The 21,314-nt window shown below is 47.3% G+C and overlaps 1 protein-coding gene across 3 annotated transcripts in view; it reads right to left on the bottom strand.

Annotated features, from left to right (window-relative positions):
• The window catches only part of SAAL1 (serum amyloid A like 1), an 887,265-nt gene that overhangs the window by 734,152 nt on the left and 131,799 nt on the right, over positions 1 to 21,314 (bottom strand). For all 3 annotated transcript variants that reach the window (XM_069623790.1, XM_069623789.1, XM_069623791.1), the window contains one exon: positions 6,251 to 6,364. In XM_069623790.1, the coding sequence (XP_069479891.1) occupies positions 6,251 to 6,364 (114 nt within the window). The remainder of the gene's footprint in view (positions 1 to 6,250; positions 6,365 to 21,314) is intronic.

The raw sequence follows: 21,314 nt of genomic DNA, 5'->3' as shown, positions 1-21,314 counted from the left end.
CACGCAGCAGATACGGAATGAGAAAGATAAACAAGCACTTGAGGGGGGAGGGATTGGGGGAGCAGTGGTGTTCATTAATTGATGTTCATGTGTTTTGTTGCAAATAACGCTGCTAGTTTGGTTTGTATTGTTTGTTTGTTTTAAAAAATAATAAAAACCGTTTAAAATATATATATATATATATATATATATATATATATATATATATATATATATATATATATGTTACACATGCGCAATGGATGTCGATGTATATCCATGTCCAACTGTTGATTGTTGCATAACTCACAATGAATATTTTCTGGGATGTTAAAAATCGGAATCATTCCGTTGATCGCGAATTGTCGTTTCAAATATGTGGACTCTGTGCTTAGACAATGAATTACAATTGTTTGACCTGGTAGAAGATTTCACAGGCCCTGATGAAGGACAGATATGTCCGAAACGCATTGGCCCTATCACGCATCTGCATAGAAATGTGAAATACTAATAATTTACAAATAGAATTAATGACTAAATCCAGACACTTTTGGAAGAATTGAGTTACTGTTTATTGAACATTACAAAGAACTATTAACCACTTATGTGGATATTGGGAGTGCAGCCCACACCGCTGGCTTTATAGCCAAGGTCCTTCTTTGTACACTGTGCACTATGACATGATATCATAAGTCATTCATAATGCGCCTGTGCACAAGTGTTTCTAGGCGCAACAAGACAAGGAGAGGGAACAGGAGGACAAAACAACAATCTTACTAGGTCTTGTGTCATTCAAATCGTGAAAGAGTGGGGAGGAGAGAAGGGGAGAAGTGCCAGGGGGCTGGGGATGAGGGGGTGTGGGGTGAGTACAGGTAACTCAATAAGTGATGCCGAGGGGTGGCTCATAAGTGCAGAGAGACCAGGGACTGTAGGGTTGCATATACAGACCCTTAAATGCTGGGGAGCCCGTAGGCAGTGCAAGGGCAACTGGACATGCAGGAACCTGGGCCCGAGTTTCAGTGGGTGGCCAGGTGACCAGTGTGCAGAGCAGTTGGGGATATCAGCAAGGGAGAGGAAGAGAGAAAGTGGAAGCGAAAAGGAAGGTCTTGAGTTGCTTGTGGAACTAGAGGTGGTTCTGTTCAAATTTGAGAGAGGTAGGGAGGCAGTTCCAGAGGGAGGCCCCAGCCGAGGAAAGAGATCTACCCCCCCCCACTCTCTGCTTGGAGAAGTGTCTGTCCCTCAGAGAGTTGGGGGTGGATGAGCAGAGGGCTCAAGAAGGAAGATGTTTAGGAAGAGAAAGTTGGAGGTAGTGCGATCCCAGGGCCCAGAAAGCCTTGAAACAATGCAAAGGGTCTTGACGTTTATACTGTCAGTCACAGGGAGCCAGTGGAGAGACTTCAGAGCTGGAGAGATACGATCCCTGGGCTTGAGGCCAAGGACAAGTCATGCAGTCCTGTTCTGGATAAGATGTAAAGGTGGTAGAGACAGACAGATTTAGAAAGAGGCTGTTGCAATAGTCCAGCCTAGGGAGGACCAGGGCTCACAGTGAGCTTCTGGGGGAAAGTGAGAAAAGGCAGAATACCTCTGAGGAAGTGCAGCTGATGGTGTGACTTCTTAGAGACGTCGGAGATGTGAGGAGACAGGGAGAGGGTGGAATCGAAGATGACACCAAGATTCTAAGCCTCACAGGAAGGAGCAGGAAGAGGGCCCAGGGTGGGCAGCCAAAGAGAGGAAAGGAGGGAGCAGGTGTCCCGGTGAGGAGGATATCAGTCTTACTGGCATTAAGGCAGAGATCATTGGCGGGCACACCATTCCTGAATTGTGACCAGACAGTCTGGTATGAGAGAAGGAGCAGAGGTGGCTGAGGGGAGCCTGAAGGAGAGCTGGGCGCATCCGCATAACACTGAAAGTTAGAGCAGAATGTAGCAATGCAGTGGGCAAGTGGTTGATAAGGCAGGGGGAAAGGTTAGACCCATGGAGAACACCACAAGTAGAGAGAGTGATATAGAGGAAAGACCCAAGTTGGACCTGGAGGGGGTCGGTCAGCGAGAAAGGAGGTTAACCAGTCCAGGGCCTGACCAGTGATACCCAGGTTGTAGCGGAAGCAATTGAGCAGGATGACGTGGTGCACTGTGTCGAAAGCAGAGGATAAATCTAGAAGAATCAGACAGAAGAAAGGTTGGAGTCAAGATTAGAGAGCAAGTCTTCATGGGTGTTCAGGAGAGCAGTTTCCGTGCTTCGGGCAGCTCTGAAGCTAGAATGGTGGTTGCGGAGACAACCAACAGATTCAGTATGCTGATTAAGCTTGGAGATGGCCAGCTTTTCCATGAGTTTGCCCAGGAAAGGAGTTATGGAGATCAGGTGGTAGATAGCCGGAGAGGAAGAATTGGCAGAGGGCTTATTAAGAAAGGGGTGTAAAAGGGGGTGCTTAAGGGGTGAGGGGAAGGTTCCAGTGGCAAAAGAGTGATTGCAGAAATTGGCCAAAGCTGGAGCAAGGGTGTCGATATGGTCCTTGGTGGGTCTGGATGAGCAGGGGAGACCCTGCTTTGATAAGACTTTCATAGATCGGACTTGTCTAGAAACATCATCATGGTTGAACAAAGGAAAGGAGGAGAAAGGAGGAGGAGAAACGGCCGAAGAGGGGCCATGGGTGGCAGAGGAGGAGGAAGGGGCGGTAGAGGAAGAGAGAGTGGACATGATGTCCTGAGATTTAGTGGTGAAATGAGAAGCCAGGGCCTTGCAGAGTACCTGGGAGTGAACAGGGGAGGTAGAGACTGCAACAGGATTGGCCAGCTCCTTGCAGATTGTGAAAGGTTTGCCGAGTTGTTAGATGCTGCAGAGATGCGGGCTTGGATGAGGGCTCTCTTCTTAGACAAGACAGAGTCTGTACTACCTTTGGAGCAGCCGGCATGCCGGTTTGTCAAGGAGAGTGAGCATGATGCCTTCCACTTGCGTTTAAGGGTGGCGCAGTCGGAATCGTACCAACAGTTGCACTTGGATGTGGGCTTCAAACTGAGCCTCATGACAGGGGCAAGGACGTCAAGAGTGTTAGAGAAAGAGAGATGAAGGTTAGAGAGGGCTGTGTCAGATTATGAGTCATCCAAAGGTGAAGGAGGAGGAGGAGAGAAAGTAGCAGCCAAAGCCTCAACTGACATACACTTCATGGGCCGGATGACCAAGAAGGTGGGTGGCAGTGCTGGGGTCAGTTTGACCTGAGGGGTAGAGAGAGGAGGTCTGAAGAGGAGAGAGAGAGAAAGAGAGAGAGAGAGAGAGAGAGAGAGAAAGAGAGAGGTCTGAAGAGGAGAGAGAGAGAGAGGGTCTGAAGAGGAAAGAGAAAGAGAGAGAGAGAGAGAAGGTCTGAAGAGGAGAGAGAGAGAGAGAAGGTCTGAAGAGGAGAGAGAGGGAGAAGGTCTGGAGAGGGGAAAGAGGGAGAAGGTCTGGAGAGGAGAGAGAGAGAGGTCTGAAGAGGAGAGAGAGGTCTGAAGAAAGTAGAGACAGAGAGAGAAGGTCTGAAGAAAGGTCTGAAGAAAAGAGAGAGAGAGAGAGAGAGAGAGAGAGAAGGTCTGAAGAAAGGAGCGAGAGAGAGGTCTGAAGAAAGGAGAGAGAGAGGTCTGAAGAAAGGAGCGAGAGAGAGAGAGAGACTGACCTGAAGAGGGGTAGTAGCATCCAGGTGGATATTCAGGTCTCCAAGGAGAAGAAGTTGAGAGGTAGAGACAAGGAGGGAGGAGGAGAGGTCAGCCGACTCAAAGAAGGCAACCTGTCCAGGCAGCCTGTAGATAGTGGCCACAGTGAGAGAGAGGCCAGGAGAAATAGAGAGCCTGCAGACCAGGCATTCAAAGGAGGAGTAGTTCTGCGTTGAAATGACAGAAGTAGGTATCCACTCCGAGAAAATCAAGTGTACAACCCCGCCGGGACGCTTGGTTCTGGGTTCGTAGAGGATCTTGTGACAGAGCTGGCCATGAACAAAGTCTCAGTGAGACCAAGTACATCCAAATGAAGCTCCTCCAGGAGACGGCAGATGTCAGGAATATTTGACAGCGGAGCAAGAATTGAGAGTAGCAATATGCAACAGGTTGCCACCTTTGAAGGACTTCTGTGGAGGGGTACAGGCCAGAGGTACACCCTGCGGAAGTGTTGGAGGTGCCAGAGGAGGAAAGAAGAGATGGCTGGGTAATCAGAGAGAAAGAAGAGTGTCAGAGAGGTGGCGGAGGAAGGAGGCAACAGGGTGGCCAAAGAAGCAGCGGAGGTTGCCGGAGAAGTGGCGGAGGAAGGAATTGGCAGAGGAGCCAGTGAGATGTAAGTAGGGATAGCAGGAGAAGAAAGGAAGTTGATGAGGCATGGGCAGCGTCTATCAAAAAGGAGGAGATCGGCCTGTGGGACCTGGACCAAGATGGTGTCATTTAAGTAGACATTAATGATGGCCTTAGAGGAGTGGAAGGGGGCCAGGAGGGCCTCCCACCGGGTGCCACCATTAATGGGAGATGAGGAAAAAGGAGAGAACTGAGACCATATGCGGTGGGGGGGTCCAAAGGCCTGGAGAGGGAACGACAAAGAGGATGTTGGTAAGGGTTTGTCTGGATGAAGCACTGGTGGAGATATCAGCGATAGGGAGGCCATTTGCCCCAAGGACCATATGACTCCCAGCGTAAAAGTGTGCCTGTACTCTATTGGGGCAGTTCCTAATGTCCTCTAGGCCCCACTGCTGTCTCTGACTGGGAGCCGCATAGAGAGGCCAGACTCCATGACTGCATCTGCAACATTTCCTGCACACCAGTCTGCCTTTTTGATAGGGCCAGGGGTGAGGCACCTTCTCCAGAATCTATCGGAAACTACCATACAGCGAGGAGCCCTTGAGGGCAGGTTTCCCGGAACCCTGTGGAGCCTTCCAGTTAACTGGGGCATCTTGGTAGGCTTTGTGCCCTTGGAACATACTGATCATAGTCTCTTCAAATGCAAGTGGCCCTCGCGGGCCAGAGTTTGGTGAGCCCCCCCAGAGCGAGCAACAGTGGTAGTCCAGAGTACCACAGAAACATTTCCAGAAAGGTGAGTAATGCCTGTGGCAGTATCCTTAAGATCCCTACTAGACAGGGAACTCTCACAACCAATATCCCCTGCTGCAGTGCCCTACGAAACCTTTGCTAACCTAGATTTCAGTTTGGCAAACTCCTTGAGGTGAATTGGAAGGCAGTCCCTCAAGTGTTGCAACCCGTTTGTAATGGCTCTAGCGGTAAGTGCGTTGCAAGAGTCCCATCAGTGGTTGGCCCCAAGACACACCAACCAGAGTGAAAGGGGACCTGGCAAGAGGCACCCCTAGAAACAAAGGCTGATACCAACATGTGCCAGTGGAACAGACACTGGAAGCGGGAAAGAATTAGAAAAGGGCAAGCATAGCAAAAACAAAAAGAATAAGAAAGGAGATGCAGTTGCAGGGAAGCAGTCACGTCTGTTTGGAAAAAGGAACTAATGCGTGGCGCTAGGTTTGGAGAGGGGAGTGGTGAGATTGGGGCTCAGGGCTGATCCATGCATTGATGAACTGTGCCCTCCTTTAAATGTAATGGTTAAGGTATAAACTGCGTGTACAAACGGCTCTGGGCTCTTCCACATTGGGGCAGGAGGAGGGGCTCAGGGAACACTAAAGGGGACGGGACGTACCAGTACTTATGTCAAAGAATTTACATTCCACCTCAAAAAAGGCTATACGATTTTGTAAAAAAAATATATACATCTTTAATGATATCTTTATAGTCTTGAACATTAAGTTTGGTTGTTCAACTAACAGCAACTTATTTATGCACCGAAGAATGAGCACATCATGGACCTTGCCACGGGCAGCAGAATGCTTTACAAATAAAAAGGGTATGGAAAAGTTACAAAACAATAGTGGGAGAGGAGAGGGCTTGTAGACCAGAGACTGGTTAGGATAGGTGGGCATCAGCTATTCTCAAAGTTATTTGCTTATAGAGAGATCAGGACTTTAAGAAAAGTAATAGCATGATTAAGGCACAGGTGCAGTATCATTATTTCACTGCATTCCGTTTGAAGGCTACCTTGCCACAGTTATTAAAAAGGGGCCTCATGAGGGGTGCGGGGGTCAGATCTCCCAAGTGAAGAGAGACGGGAAAACAAAAAGAAAAAGCAGGTGCAGATATGCTTCATGAAAGGAATGCTGCACCAATACGTTCCTAAAAACCAAAGCAAATACTTTTTTGCTTATATACAAGCACACATTTCAGAAATATCAAGTAGTATTTTCATGGTTTCAATACTGTACCTCATCCATGGACATGTCCCATACTTTACAAATCTCATTCTCCATTTCTTCATCAAGATCTGTCTGCATCGTTCCGTCTTGGGTATCATGTTTGTTGTTCGCACAGGTTACAACCTTAGATAAAAAGAAACGCAGCATGATGAATGAATGGGTATGTAATGCATTGGCCCTGGGAAGATGGAGGAAAAAGTAATCGATGAATTAGTACAGAAGAAACACTATTCCACAATAACTCAAAGAAAGTGGCCACAAGCCTTTACATGGTGCATCCGTTTACAAAATGGTGTGTTCTTCCTGCCTCATTCGGAGGGTTAAAGCAAAGATCAGAAGCATATTTGCTTTCCGATTATTAAGTTTGCAATGGTGCTATGCTGGTAGTCACCCAATATCCTGTTTGAAGAGATCACGTCTCTCCTTCTGTACCACAAATGTTCTAAAAGAATGATAGGTCTTATCCTAAATCTAACACTACAGAACATTAAACTAAGTAAAGAGTAGGTAATTGAATTGCGAACAAGGTCACAAGCATTCGCCAAGACATTTCTATAAATCAGAGTGTGCCTTCTTAATAACGGATACAAATAAACTTTGCAGCATTTGCAGTACGATAACACCCATTTTCAGTGTGCTGAAGTTGGTAGGTTGGGTAGACATGTAGAAATATCAGGGAACAACTTCATGGTAAATCTCCTTATTTTCATGAATGTTTATACCGTGATTTAGCCAAAGAAAGAAACTGCACCAACACGATTATAAAGAACAAATAGCGGGTGATAAATAACAAAGAAACACCAATACACACTAGATGCGGGTCGTTCAGTACGTAGGTTTGAAAAGTTAAATTTTGATGGGAGCTATTTAGCGCCTGCTTATACCACAGAGGATCTTAGTTAGCTTTAACACCAACAGCTTCGACTACCAGGCGAACTGGTGCCCCATAAAACATACCCAAATGCGACATAACCTTGTGGATTTGGGAAGGTGTGTAAACGAGTGTTAAAACACACCTAGAAGGGTTGCGTCTGATCTGAACGAATGAAATAATAACTAATGACAATTTAATGAAGAAAAATATGTTTCTTTTTTCATTGTTTTGCGGGTGATAGGGCTGCTCCCCCAAATCCCCCTTCCCCCAAGTTTCCAACCCCACCGAACCTACCCACACCTTTGAACCCTTTACCATATATATATGAAATGTTTTCGTTATCATTTCATTCGTTATTTTTTTTTGTTAAAATCCCTGCATACCATCTAGAAGACATTTGAGGAAAAGTGGCTGCGCATAATAGACACAAATTTATGGTTTGCATTTCACGCAGAAGGTAGATTTGCAGCATGTTATGTACTAGCTCCTTATTTCCCATTGGATTCTCCTGCATACTGTATAATACCATATACTCTGAAAAAGATTTTTGCTTCTGCTTAGTAATTCTTTATTTCAATCTCTGGATTTGTAAACAGGTGTTTGTGAGAAACCTTAAGGGGTCTCATCCACTAGTCCCCAGGGATCTGTCATCCAGGTGGCCAGGACACGGCCATCGCTTTTGGATCCAGTTCTTGGGGGTGGACCAGTGCGGTAGGATCACCTGCGTGCGGGGTCTTCAGGGAGTGGAAGTGGGACACCGGATGCAGTATCCCCTTCCCTGTAACAGCTTTACCCCATCCTACCAGTAGGATATTTGGAACTCAAGGCCCCCCCCTTTTCCAACCCAAACACTTTCTCATGGACAGCTCACTATAAGAGAAAACGGACTAACACCTGAGCCGTAAAACTGACATGTCCCAATACAATGGTCAGGCAGGGTCAGGCAATTATTGATCATTAAACACACCCAACTTCCATCACACTTCTCCACACGGATAAAAGGTGGAGCACAAAAGCACACTCTGAGCAAGGCAAAGCACACGAGCAAGCAGCCGTTCCAAGATGGCAGTATAATACAAGGAGAAAGACTGCAAGACCGAAGAGAGTTACCAGGAGGAAAGTGCCCTTGACCTTTTCAGAGAAATACCATTACTTTCATGTGCCTTCGAGATTAAGAAAGGTAAGACCCGTAATCAAAGCTGAAGAAACTTGCATTGCATGGAGGTACCTGGGACTCTCCCGCATCGATAGCAAAGGCAGGGAGGATAGTTTGCCGCTGTGGTACTGTCCTTGCCTCCTAAAACAAAGCAGCGCCAGTGAAGTCAGCACAGCCGGTGAGTTGGGGAGACTGATACCAGACCGGTCTGTGTTGAAGCCAAGGTTGCAAGCAGCAACTTTGTATGGAGAGAACTGAGGAGAACAGTGTGTGAAGCCTATGTGGAAAGCAACATGAATATAATAAAACAGCAGATGAGTGACTGAATTTTGAAGTCAAGATACAATACCGTATACAGAGTGGTCTGGCGCCACATGGGTGCTCATTCGAAAAGTTTGTTAGGTATCCAACTGAAAGGTGACAAATGTAAAAAGGAAAGGAATTGTGAAATAGAAGTGGTCCTGCAACAGGTCAAGCCATATGCACATTCGAAAGTCTTTGATGGTTGATGCTAATTGAAATTGGTCGGAGCCCGGTCGAAGGAGACTAATTGTGTTAAAAAGGGATCAGAGCCCGGCTGAGGAGGATACGGGATGAACCGTGAATCACCCGAGAAAGAATATCCTACGAACATTGTGAAAGAGGATCTGAGCCCGGCTTAGGGGGATCAGGGGTGAATAGTGAAGCGGGTGAATAGAGAAGCAGCTGAATTGAGTACTTGTGAAAATCTGAAAGAGGAAAAGAACTTAACGTTTGTTTTGTCGCATCAGGCCCTTTTCATGAAGAGACTTTGATAGGCAAAGAGGCAATAGGTTTATTAATATAGGCCCTTTTATTTAGACAAGACACCACTAGGTCTGCTTTGTTATTAGTATTTGATGGTTGTAGCTTGCTCACATCTCTAGATTTAGCGTTAGATAGGCATTTTTCAAACCATTTTTGAAGTTCAATAAACACCTTTGAACTGTGGTCACTTGTGTCGGTCTTACTGTTGATACCATGCCTTCCTTACAAGTTAGAGTAGGGCAAAGCAGCAAAAGGGGCAGAGGAAACAATTTCCAAACTCAAATCAACAGTGAAGGTCAGTGACCTATGGAAGAATAGGGAAGTCAAAAAAATATGCATTGCAAACCTTTGGAAAAATAAAAAAATAAATAAAAAATATAAAAATCGCAGAACCCAGTGGAGTAACAGAAGTACTCCACTAAATAGAACCAAACAACAGCCACTTCTAACATGAAGCCAATTCATTGCTTTCAAAGAGTAATGCATGATGAGTCCATGAAAAATAAACACATAGAATATGTGTAAGCATGTGCGACTGAACTTCTTGATAAAATGACCAGTCATTAAATAATAAGACCGGGAGTCATTTTGCTTACTCTGTAGCAGGGTGTTTAAGCCTGTGTCGATTGGCTGGCAAAACCCAGAATTAAACTAGGGTTCGCTGGTCAGATATCCATCAGAAAAAACAATAATTAAAACCTATAGGGTTAACGTACAATCTTTCCATCCATCTCTCGCACATCTTGGGTGTTTCGTCTGGGAGCCCATTGAACATTTGGTTTAAATCATGGCATAGAGAATGGTTTAAAAACAATAAAATTGCTGAAAGTGGTTTAAGGATTCTACTAAGTCATTGACCTGGCAGGTTAACTACACACACAAAAGGTTATTTGATTACAAAGTTATTTGCCCAAAGGAGCTTTACAGAAGTCAAATTTAAGGTGTGCAACGAGTTTTGGACAGCGATTTATGAGAAGAAAGCAGATGTGTGGGATTCTGAATCTATTTGGTCCAATTATGATGAAAATCTTTATGAACCAGAGGCACCTGAGTTGGCTTAAATCGAACTAGCCACAGTAATGCATGTGTATATTGGAAGTGAAACATCAAAGAGTTAATTAAATGATCTATTAGCAGAGCAACAGACAGACAGCAGAGTTTTAGGGTGAATTGGAAGGATGCGCTGAAAACATGAAGACCATCGTGGAAACCGTTAAATCATCAAATACAGATGAAGCAGTTGACAGAAGATTTGCAAATAATATACACAGATTTCGAGATATTCAGATAGACAGTCGCAATATACAAATAAACAGCATAACAGCCATCTTTGCTCCCTCAAAAAGGTAAATACTCTCAACAAAACTAAATAAGAGTAAATATACCCTCCAACAGGAAATGGGAGGGCACAGGGGAGCCCTGTACAGATATGTCGGGATCAGCGATACCAGGATACTAGTACCACAGAAAGGATCTCCAATATTATTAAGGCCTGATCTGGCGAGGAAGTTTTAGGTAAAAATTGCATAATTTAGTGTGCATTCATTGCAGAATGCAAAGAAGTATCGGGTTAAAAAAACATAGCAGTTTTAGAGTTAGAAATCCATTTCCCCTCACCAAAAATTCAAAATCGGAACTCGTTTTTAACTCCCTAAAAGATAATTTCACTCCCAACTTCATGAAGTAGGGCACTGAATACTCCCACTTCAAAATCATCTGGAACCCAGCTTATCACGTAAGTAAAGAAAAGGGGGTATGATAATATTCATACTACAGAAAAAGCAACAGAGCAATGACTATGTCTGACAGAGTGATCTGGGGCACTCTAATAAAAGACTCAATAACAAAACACCAATGATATGTACCAAACACAAGGGTACAGACCCACAGAATAAAACAGTGATTTAACCCAGTCATTCAAAAGCCACTTTTTGTATTCCTGGTAGAAAGTAGACTGCTCTCCTTATCAAAGGGGAAAGAATGCAGATAGCAGGAAAAACAATTATTACTTTGACTCACACAATAGAAAGTATAATGATTATTCAGCTTCATGTGAGAACACATGGGCCTGACCGATCTAGGTTAATAAAAGTAAACATTTGTTTGTGGGTTTGTGGCTTGGCGAAGCGTTGTTCCTTATACAATTCTGCACTGTTTCACCAATCTGCACCACATTTTGCATAGTTACCCGTTAGGTCCCTCCGGAAAGTACTGGCCGCATGACATTTGGACACCCCACCCCTTCCCCAGATTTCAGCACCTTTACACATGAGTCTGTTGCCTGAAAGCAGCGAAACGTCAATGCGGTCATAGAAGGACTGATCTCGACATGAGAACAAAACTCAAGGTCCCTATGAGACCTCAAAATCCATGTTTCAAGGCCCTAGGATGCATGGTTTCGGACAGATTTGCACTGCAATAAACTGCACAACACCAGAGTGAAGGGCAGGGGGGAGAGAGCACAGAAGGTCCCAGTATGCAGCAGCACACCAACTCTCGCCTCCCCCAACGTCTGCTCTGTGGTATGTCAGCCAGCCACACGTGCCCATTCTCAGTGCAGTTTACTTCAAACGAGTAGCGACTCGAACAGCGACCTACAGGATCATTGACTGTCAACAATTGATGAAAGTGTTATGTCTGTCTACAGAACCCGTTTGGAGAACAGGTACTTTTTGCTAGTATTCCAATAAGTACCAAAGTAGGAGGCACAAGAGCATACCAAACTCAGATCACGTCTATTCAGATACACCTAAAACACACAGCAGCATGGGTTTTTCGTGATCCATACACAACATTGTTCAATCATTTAAAATGACAACACCTCATTCCAAGATGGCCGTCGGTGCTTGAACACTGTGTCCGTTGCGCTACTGACCTGCGAGCCCCCGCCAAGCACATTGTGGACAGCAGCCCTTCCCAGGCGAGAAAGCTTGCGCTGGTGCATCCAGATACGAGACAGTGAGGTCCGGCGGTCCAGTGGTAGCGGTACCATCAGCGGAGAGGACCTGTGGCCTCTGGAGGCAGCAGAGGAGAGACAAACACACTACCCATGCTGGGTCCCGGGCACCTAAGGCGGGCCCGAAGGGGTGAGCTGCGGGGAAAGGAGAAGCTTGCCGGCGTGAGGGGCGCCCAGCGCTGCCTAGCTAGCAGGACGGCACCCTAGATCCGGGGAGAGGAGCATCGCCGGCCTCCGGGGAGGATGAGAGGAGCACCCGCCGGCTGCCCGGATGGTGTGAGCACGGCGTGGGCCAACTTTGGGACTGGGCCTTGGCGCGGAGCCAAGTGTGAAACAGCCCAGAGGTGGGGGCTGGAGGTCCGGGTGGGGTGGCGCCCAAGCAGACTGAAGCGCGGTGCGTGGAGAGGGGACAGAAGGAGCTGCTCCCTCAGAGAAGTGTGGAGAGCAGGAGTCCCGGCGGAGGAGGAGGAGGAGGAGGAGGAGGGTGCAGGGGTCTGGCAGTCTGGCCCTCCGGTGGTGTTGATACTAGGAGGGCGGTGCTGGGACCCGCTGGAGCAGCCGCCTGTCCTGAGGGCTAGAAGGTACGCGCGGCGGCGGGGGCCTGGGCTCTGCTGGGGTGCTCTGGGGAAGGAGGAGATATCCCCCGAGGTGCGGAGGGAGCGGGGTGGGGCCCCCTCCCGAATCATTTTAACCCATCCTTGGGAGGAGCAGCGGCCCAGGGCAGTGGACTGGTGGGCGTCCGCCACCAAGGACAAACAAGTGGGCTGGGCTCCAATTGAAGGGGGAATCCCCTCCCCCAGCACAGACTTCACACACCACCATCTCCCCCAGAGCGGAGGGAAGCTTTCGGGAGACCAACCCCGACTGGGGGTCTGCGTGGATCAGCCAACGCAATAAGGGAAAGGGCTCCCCGGGCAGCCACCACATGCAAGAGTGGGATGTACACGGAGGGCGCTACATTTTGAAACAAAATGTCGAAGAACAGGAACAAGGACACTGCCCCTGCGCCCAAGAGCGCGAAGAAGAGCCAGGTGGGAGATTTTACGAAAATATGGAGTAGAGAAGCGGGGTGAGCCCCTGCCCAGCATCTTACAGACCGTGAAAATGAGGCGCAGAGGACAGGGGCCCAAGAGGAGCTTAACACACTGGTCATGCACTCCTCGCTGAAGCTTCTCCTCACAGAAATAATGGATCAGATTACTGCGGCAGGCCAGAAACAAATGGATGCTCTGCGGGAGGACCTTGCAGGAGGATTGCAGGAAATCAAGAGAGACATTGGCAAGGTGGAACAGCTGGTAGATACCAATGAAAGGGCTATCCAGGATCTGGCAGAGGATGCGCGAAAGGCAAAAGCGTTACTGGAAACCCTGGCGGCGGCCACTCAAAACTTAGAACTCCAGGCGGAGGACCTGGAAAACAGACCAAGGCGTTCCAACATACATATATAAGGCCTGCCGGAGACAACCCTGGATCAAGATTTAAAGCAGATAGTCAAGGATTTCTTTGCGGAGCTCTTCGAGTCCGAAGCCCCGAACAAAATAATCTTCAACAGGATCCACAGAATAGGCCCCAGGAGGAAAGAGCCGGGTCCGAGACCAAGAGACGTTCTAGTGGCGCTGCACTCCTACGCAGTGAAGGAGCGGATACTAGGGAAGGCCAGGAAGTCAAAGACGATTACTTACAATGGGTCTGAGATAGACCTGTATCAGGATTTGGCGCAAGCAACTCTCATAAAGAGGAGGAGAATTAGGCCGTTCTTGGCCCACCTACAGGATAGGGGACTACTCTACAGATGGGCCCACCCCTTTGCCCTGACCTTCGAGTTCCAGGGGAAGCATCAGAGGGTCACGTCCTGCGATCAGTGCTTGGCACTACTGGACCTGGATGTGGAGGGGTCTCCGTCACCGGCGCCGACCACCCCACAGAGAATGTCAAGAAAGCTGTGGGAATGGTCAAAGGTCCGTCCCAGGAAAGCCCGAAGGGGGAGCTCCCGGGCGGCGAATGGGCAGGTCTCTCCAGCAGGAGACCACGGCCTCCAGAGGAGCAAGGTCGCAGAGGGAGAGTAACAACATTAACAGGGCAATAACAGGGTTGGTCTGAGGGCCTGTGGAGGGCGAAACAGAAGCCACTGGAAATCGCCTTGCGCGTATTATTCCCATGTGGGGGCTTGTCGGGAAGGGACGAGCAAATCTTGGAATGGGATTGGGATATCCCGCAGGGGTTCGTCGGTGGGTGGCTGGTGGACCAACTCTCGAGATGACGAGTCGAGGGGGGCTAGAGGCCAGTTGGTCCGGCCCACAATAGATAGGGGAAGGGGAAGGGGAAGGGGAGGGGGAGGGGCAAGGGTTCGAGGATTCGGTCCTTTTGTTAAAAGGAGGTGGGAAAAGAGGGGGTTGGGGAAGGAGGGGGCAAATATGGGCACGACCCCGAGCGCCGAGAGTCACTACTTCAGTCTTAAGTAACATGGCAGATTCGGGAGTGCTGAAGATCATTTCGCTAAAGGTTAATTCCAGGATACAACTGCATATGTTGCTGAAATCTATGGTTTCACATTTAAGGCTTGAATCTTGGCTAGTGATTCACTCAGCGTTTGCGCCAACCATTTTAAATCAGTTTCTGGGGTTTGACTTTGTGTAGTTACCTCCTCAATCCCCTCTGAGTGTGAATGTGGAGTAGAATCGAAAAAATAGCTTCCCTCTACCTCCACCCATCGGCTAATCAGTCTATTGTTGAATGGTTCTAGATCAACGCTGAAGCAGTGGAGGGAGTCGATTTCCGAAGCCACTAGTTCCATAATAGCCTGGGAAAAAATACCAATCTTACACAATCAAACCTCAGGGGGTGAATGTAATCAACCAATTTGATGTCGCCGGATGAAATCATGGAAAGCCTAGGAATTTCACTGAATAGGGTTAAACTTCTTTGGCGATTAAGTGAACCAGGACCACCCTGCAAGAACATGTAGTATAGCATGATGCTAGGACCGTCAGTAAAAAGGGGGGCTCTCCAGTCCATTCTATAGGGCATCATATTATTTACAACTTGTTTGTTGGACCTGTGTGGACTGTGCTTCTCCCCCCATAGGGTATTTAGAACACGTTCTGTTCTCCACTTCTTTCTGCAGATCATTCCCAAATGCCCTTACACCTTACACCAGTCATATGATCCATACTGCTTTCCCCCTCAGATGAATGCGCAGCTCGTGCCAGGTTCACCCATTCTTTAGGCTGCTGGACGTGCATATTTCTTTCAGAAATATATCTTGTTTCGTACTGCTCACACATCTGATTTTGCTGTAATTTGGAGGATTCTAGGAAAGAGTGAGTTGCCTGTATTGCAGGTCCCTCATTTGAGTGTGTTGCATAGTCATGCAAAGGGGGCTGAACGTCAACAACGTCCCCATGACTTAATGGGATTCCGGAGCTATAAGTCGGATTATTTAGGTCACAGCCCAGCCCAATCACGGATGATGGCTGGAGTGTATGTTTTCCTGTCACAACATGATCTTGAGGAGGTCCAAGTACTTTGATATCATTATGGGGTCCTTCTATGTTATCCTTTATTCCAGTTGAATTATGCCTTACTTCCATCCAATTATAAGTGACTGGGAGTCTTGCACCCTGCCTACTAGAATCTTGTAACAAATTCTTTAAGGCCTCTTTTACCAAGATTTTGATGTCCTCACTCGGAACCAGGGTAGGTGCCGATGAAAATGGGAGGTCCCCCCCCTCATTCCTTCCCATCGTACTTTCTGAGGTATAGGATTCCCCTGAATTTGTTACCTCCCCAGCGTTTATGGAGGGCCCTACTCCCCTTAGCCCTCCCGTTGGAACTTCCCCAACCTCAACCTTCTCTTGCGGTACAGGCGGGGGATTTCTAAGTACCTGTGTAGAGAATATGTACTGTGGAGAGGGTAGGATGCTCTTGTTCTCCTCACCGCTGCAGAGACTATTTTTAGTTTTTGGTGTAAAAAAGAGCTTAATGTCCGTCTTGTCATTCGTGTCAATTATTTTTTTATTACTTTTTATTTTGTTTGTGGTATTTTTTAGAGAGGACAGCACATCATTACAGTTTTTAGGGCCCAGAGGTGTGTTTCTCCCTGCTTGTTTCTCTTCCAATATTTGTACGTTTTTATTTAACATTTTCTTTTTTATTTGTTTGCGAGTCTGCGTGTTTCCCTTTTGGCTCATAGCCTCAATCAGGGTATCGGATGCTTCTCCGTAATCACCCTCCTCAGGTTCTAATGAATCCGCTGAACACTGGACATGGTCGGGAGGTGCCGCCCGGATGGTTTTTTTGGGGTCCCCAATTCTTTCAGTTCTAACGCTTTTTTGCTTTCCTCATTGAGTTGTGACAAATCGATGCCACCTTCTACAGAGAGTCCGCATATATCTTTTAAATTGGCGTTAGTGTTGGCAATTTTTAAAGCAGGTAGGTTCTTACTTTTTTTCTCCGGATTTGTAACAGAACTGTGTGCCCAGGCCCTCATTTTTTTCTCCCTGCGAGAGAGATGGTGATTGTTGACAGTTGGACATTCAGTGGAAGAATCCATTTCCCTGGAACCCCCTTCCTCACCATCCGGGTCTCCTCATTAGGAGTACCGAGGGACTATCTATGCGAGTAGCTGTCTGCAGGACCTCAGAGTAGCTTTCGCTAGATGCCAGCTTTTCTTCTAATCTTGCCAAATGTGTGAGAACCATACCATTGTTCTCCTTCAGACTTATAATCTGGATACCATTTGAGGTCACCAGAGCTTTAAGTTCAGCCAGACTTCTCAAGAGGGCAGGCAGTGTGTCATTGTTCCCTTTAATAAGAACCTCTGCATAGGATTTAGAACCGGCCACAGTCTCACATTCCGTTTGCACAGTCTGATCATGGCAGAATATTCGACTTTGAGCTTTGCCCTACCCCCCACCCCCCATTAATACGCATCTCTCGACGGCCAAAAGATAGCCCTCCAATTTACAAGTCTTCTCTGTATTCACCAATACCAATGATCTAAGTTCCTGGATGTCCAGGTGGGTCCGTTCATGGCCCTTGTCCAGAAGATTTATAATCCTTGTTAAGACTGGAAATGTGGCATATGTCGAGGCCATGTCCTCAGAATTAATGCCTTCAAAAAGCGGTCCTATAAGCGGATCAGTTATTCCAAATGACTGGTTTGGTGTAGGGGAAGTGGGGGAAGCGGGGCTTGAAGATTTTATAAAATTGGCAGCTCTGCTACCCTGCCCCACATTGTCCCTGCTGTATGGCCCTTTTTCCTTAGCCCCAAAGTTGGTACCAAAGAGTTTATTCCCGACATGGGCATAGACGGGGGAGAAAAGGAGCCTCATCCGTAGCTTCATGCAGATGTACATTGTCAAAACCCCCTGCTCTGGGCCTGGCAGGTGTTGAGGGCCCTTTCGACAGGCGGACCCTTCTGTCAAGTTTTGCCAGTACCACCGGCGCCAGCAGTGACGTGTCAGCCCCCATTTTAGGTTTAGCTCCCTCTATTTGACCCACTGAGTATCTACCCAGATTTTCATGTACCCTTCGCAAACTCTTCTGGGGTTGCACAGCAGATTGACCTGTGTTTGGAATTCTATCCCCCATAATCTCTTCCACCTGTGATGAGAGCGCTGCACCCGTGCAGTTCGCCAAAGAGTTGACCGGAGAGAGATGTTCCCTTGGGTCACTATAACCATTTGGTACATCATTTGTTAAGGGATCAGACTACTGGCCTCCAGTCGAAAGGCTGTCCATATTAAACACAAAAACTGGTTTAGCCAAGGAGTACGTTTTTTTCACCACTTGAATAGGTCGAACAGACTTTCCGTTGCGAAGCGTACCAACCATGCTCCAGTAAGCAGTCAATAAAACTGTTCTTGCTCAATCAGGAGCAGTGATGGCACGACCCGTTAAGAAAGAGAGACCTTACCACACAAAGAGGGAAAAATTGTGGGTACTGAAGTGAACAGAACCCTCTGGCACTCCGTCCAGTACAGAAAGAAATACTACAACTTTCCGCCCTAAAAAACAGAATCACTACGATACCCCCAGATTGAGGGTGTTTACATGCACAGCTAGCAGCAATTCCTTCCACTATTCAACAAAGGTGACCGGTTAGACACACCATATAGTTTACAAAAAGACACTGGTTGCATTAACATCAGTTCAGTACTCACCCCTGAATGAATGAGACCAACCCTCAGAAATTTCCAAGGCTCGAAAACAAATAATTACCCTCTGGCGGTAGTACTCTGGCCATTTCTCTCAAACACATATGGTTCAAATCTGGGTAAGTGCTTGCACAAAAAAATCCAAAAGACACAAATCATTATTGAGTCAGAGACCCCAGCGTCCCACGCAGCGCACCGTGAACAGTAAACAGTACTTAAGTGTACTTATGGGTGCGCGAGCGGGTGCGCTGGTCTCTATAGTTAAATCTCGTAGAGAGGGGGCATTGACGCCCAGGGGGCGGACTCAGCACGTCAGGTCAAGACCTGACAAAGTACAGAGAAAAGAAGTATCAGCACATGTACACTCACAGGACTAGTATAAGCCGACTAATTGGGCACAAACAATCACCTTTGTGTCTATAGTCCAGGTAGAGTCAGTGCAACCCGCAAAGACGTCCTCCAGGTGGACGCTTACCCAGCCAGTAAGGCAAAGTTCCACAGTGAGACAAAGTTCCCCGGCTCCCGACAGATGATTAGAGTTTCCACTGGAGAAACTGCATCACACAACACGCCGCACCAGTAAACAGTACTTAAGTGTACTTATGGGTGCATAACCGTTACATAACCCAAAAGGCATGACTTGGTATTCGAAGAGGCCATACTTCGCGCGTAATGGCGTCTTCCATTCGTCTCCCTTTTTTACCCTCACAAGGTGGTAGGCCCCTCGCAAATCCAACTTGGTGTAAATCTGGGTGTGTTTCACTTGGTCCAGAAGCTCTGGTATAAGTGGCAAAGTGTATCAGTTTTTTACCGTAATCTGGTTGATCGCTCTATACTCAATACAGGTCCTCAAGTCCCCCTCCTTCTTAGGTACGAAGAAGAGGGGCGATGAGGAAGGAGACTTATATGGGCGGATAAAAGCATTTGCCAGATATTGATCCAAGTAAGTTTTAAGATGTTGGTTTTCTTGCTCCATTAGGGCGTAAATCCAGCTGCAGGGTATTTGGGCTCCGGGCACGAGGTCTATTTGGCAATCGTAGGGTCTATGCGGGAGCAAAACGTTGGCTTGTTCCTTTTGGAAGACATCCTGGTAACAGTGATATTCAGGTGGTATAGTGCCAGTGAGGCCCGGCACAATACTTTTCTTGGGTTTTTGGTTGATAATGTCTTTGTTGTAACAAGTGTCGGCGCAGTCTTGAGAAAAGGTCAGAACCTGTTTTCGCCAGTCAATTTTAGGATTATGCGTCTCAAGACAGGGCATTCCCAATATCATCTGGAACTGAGGAGCACAGACGAGATCGAAGGTGATGTCTTCTTAATGCCCATCCTGCAACAGAAGCTTGACTTTCTCGGTACATTGTGTCACCGGGCCGGATGATAACTGTGATCCATCCACTGCGGTGACATTTTACGATTTCTGCTTTTGTTGAAGAGGAAGGCCTATTCGTGTTGCCAGATCTTGGTCAATGTAGTTTCCTACTGCCCCACTGTAAATGTATGTCTCCAAGGCATGCATTTTGGACAGCTGCCTGTGATTCACCAAAAGTACCGGAAGGACTAGATGGGAGGTCTGGACGCATTCCTTTTTTTTTCCTCGCTCAACAAGTGGACCCCTACGCTTGCCGGGCATTGGCGTTTCCCGAGTCCGGTGCTGCTGCTTCTTCGTTGTTTTTATCTGTTGCCCCTACTATTTTCTTGGGAGGTTTCACCGGGCAGTCTCAGAGGAAATGGCCTGCTTTCCCACAGTATAGACAGAGTTGTTGTTGTCTTTTTTTTCTCTATCTGCCTTGGTCAAAGGGCTCCGTAACCCACCGATTTGCATTGGTTCCGAGTGTTCATGTGGCTTGGTGTGGGTGTCGCTGGGTCGCACAAAAACTATCCTACCTTCTGTCCTGGCTCGATCCATTTTCCTATTCTGTAACCTATGGTCGAGTTGTACTGTGAGGTCCATGTAGTCTGCACATCCCTCAGGTGGATTCACAACTTGAGCCAACACATCCTTAAGTTCCCCACATAGCCTTCGATAGAAGAGTGTAGTCCTTTTCTCGTCTGGCCAGTTGGTTTGAGCTACGAGACGATTGAAAGCTGCAATGTAGGTTAATAGATCTTGATTTCCCTGTCTGAGTGACAGTAGCTCGTTGTCCAGGGCTTGTCACTGAGCATGTTGGGCAAACAATTTCTCCATCTCATGTTGGAAGCCCCAAAAGTTCCAAAGCAAAGGATCATCTTGGGTATCCAATGGTATTGACCAGTCTGCCGAATTAACCCCCTAGGTATGAGAGTACAAACGCCACTTTGGCTTGATCATTAGGAAAGGCTCCTGGTCTGCATAAGAAATGTAGGCGACATTGGTTCATGAATATGGCAAATGTGTTTGGGTCGCCATTGAAGCGTTCAGGCTTAGCTAAGGACACTGCCCCTGGAAGGAATACTTGAACCGGTATGGATTGCTGTGGCGGTGTAGCTTGGCTTATTCCAGGCAAGGGAGGCTGTCCTGCTTGTGCCTGTAGCACCCGTCTGGCTAAATCATCAGTTCTTTCCCGAGTTACAATAAGATCCCGCCTTAATGCACTAGTCTCCTGTTGTGAGGAGTGTACTTTGGCCCGTAATTCCCCTAGTAGTTGGGCCAACAGATCTGACTCAGACAGAAGTTTCCATAACGCCCAGGCAGAGAGTTGTTGAGGCTTTGCGTTCTGTTACGCTCACCTGGTCTCTGCGGAGGTGTCAGGGCACAGTTGCAGCCCTCCCTGGAATTAAATCACCCTCTTCAGGTTTCATCCCCTGCGAATCAGCTGTGGGCGACGACAATCGGTGGCACTGCTCCTGGTAAACGTGAATGATGAGCTCTCCGTCCTGCTGCTTCTGGCAGGGGCGCTTGTTAATGGAATCGAGTTCCTTCACTGATTCCCGAGTATTAGTCCAGTCCTGCAACGACTAAACTCCTTTCTGCTTTCTTGCAATGTCTCTTGTCTTTTCCCCTTTTTCTGCTTTCTCTCAATGTATCTTGATGTTTTTTGCTCTTAACGTTGTGGTTTTCCCCTGAATAAGGTTCCTCTGTTTTCTCCCAATAGATGGAAATGCGGCCTTACTGCAGCAGTGGAGGCGCGGAACATGGCTGAGCGGAAGATGGATGCGAAAGCAAT

The sequence above is a fragment of the Ambystoma mexicanum genome, chromosome 11, assembly GCF_040938575.1.
Source record: "Ambystoma mexicanum isolate Mex_15411 chromosome 11, UKY_AmexF1_1, whole genome shotgun sequence".
Classification (NCBI taxonomy): Eukaryota; Metazoa; Chordata; class Amphibia; order Caudata; family Ambystomatidae; genus Ambystoma; species Ambystoma mexicanum.
Note: the sequence above shows the minus strand (reverse complement) of the source record. Positions and strands in the feature narration are given on the sequence as shown.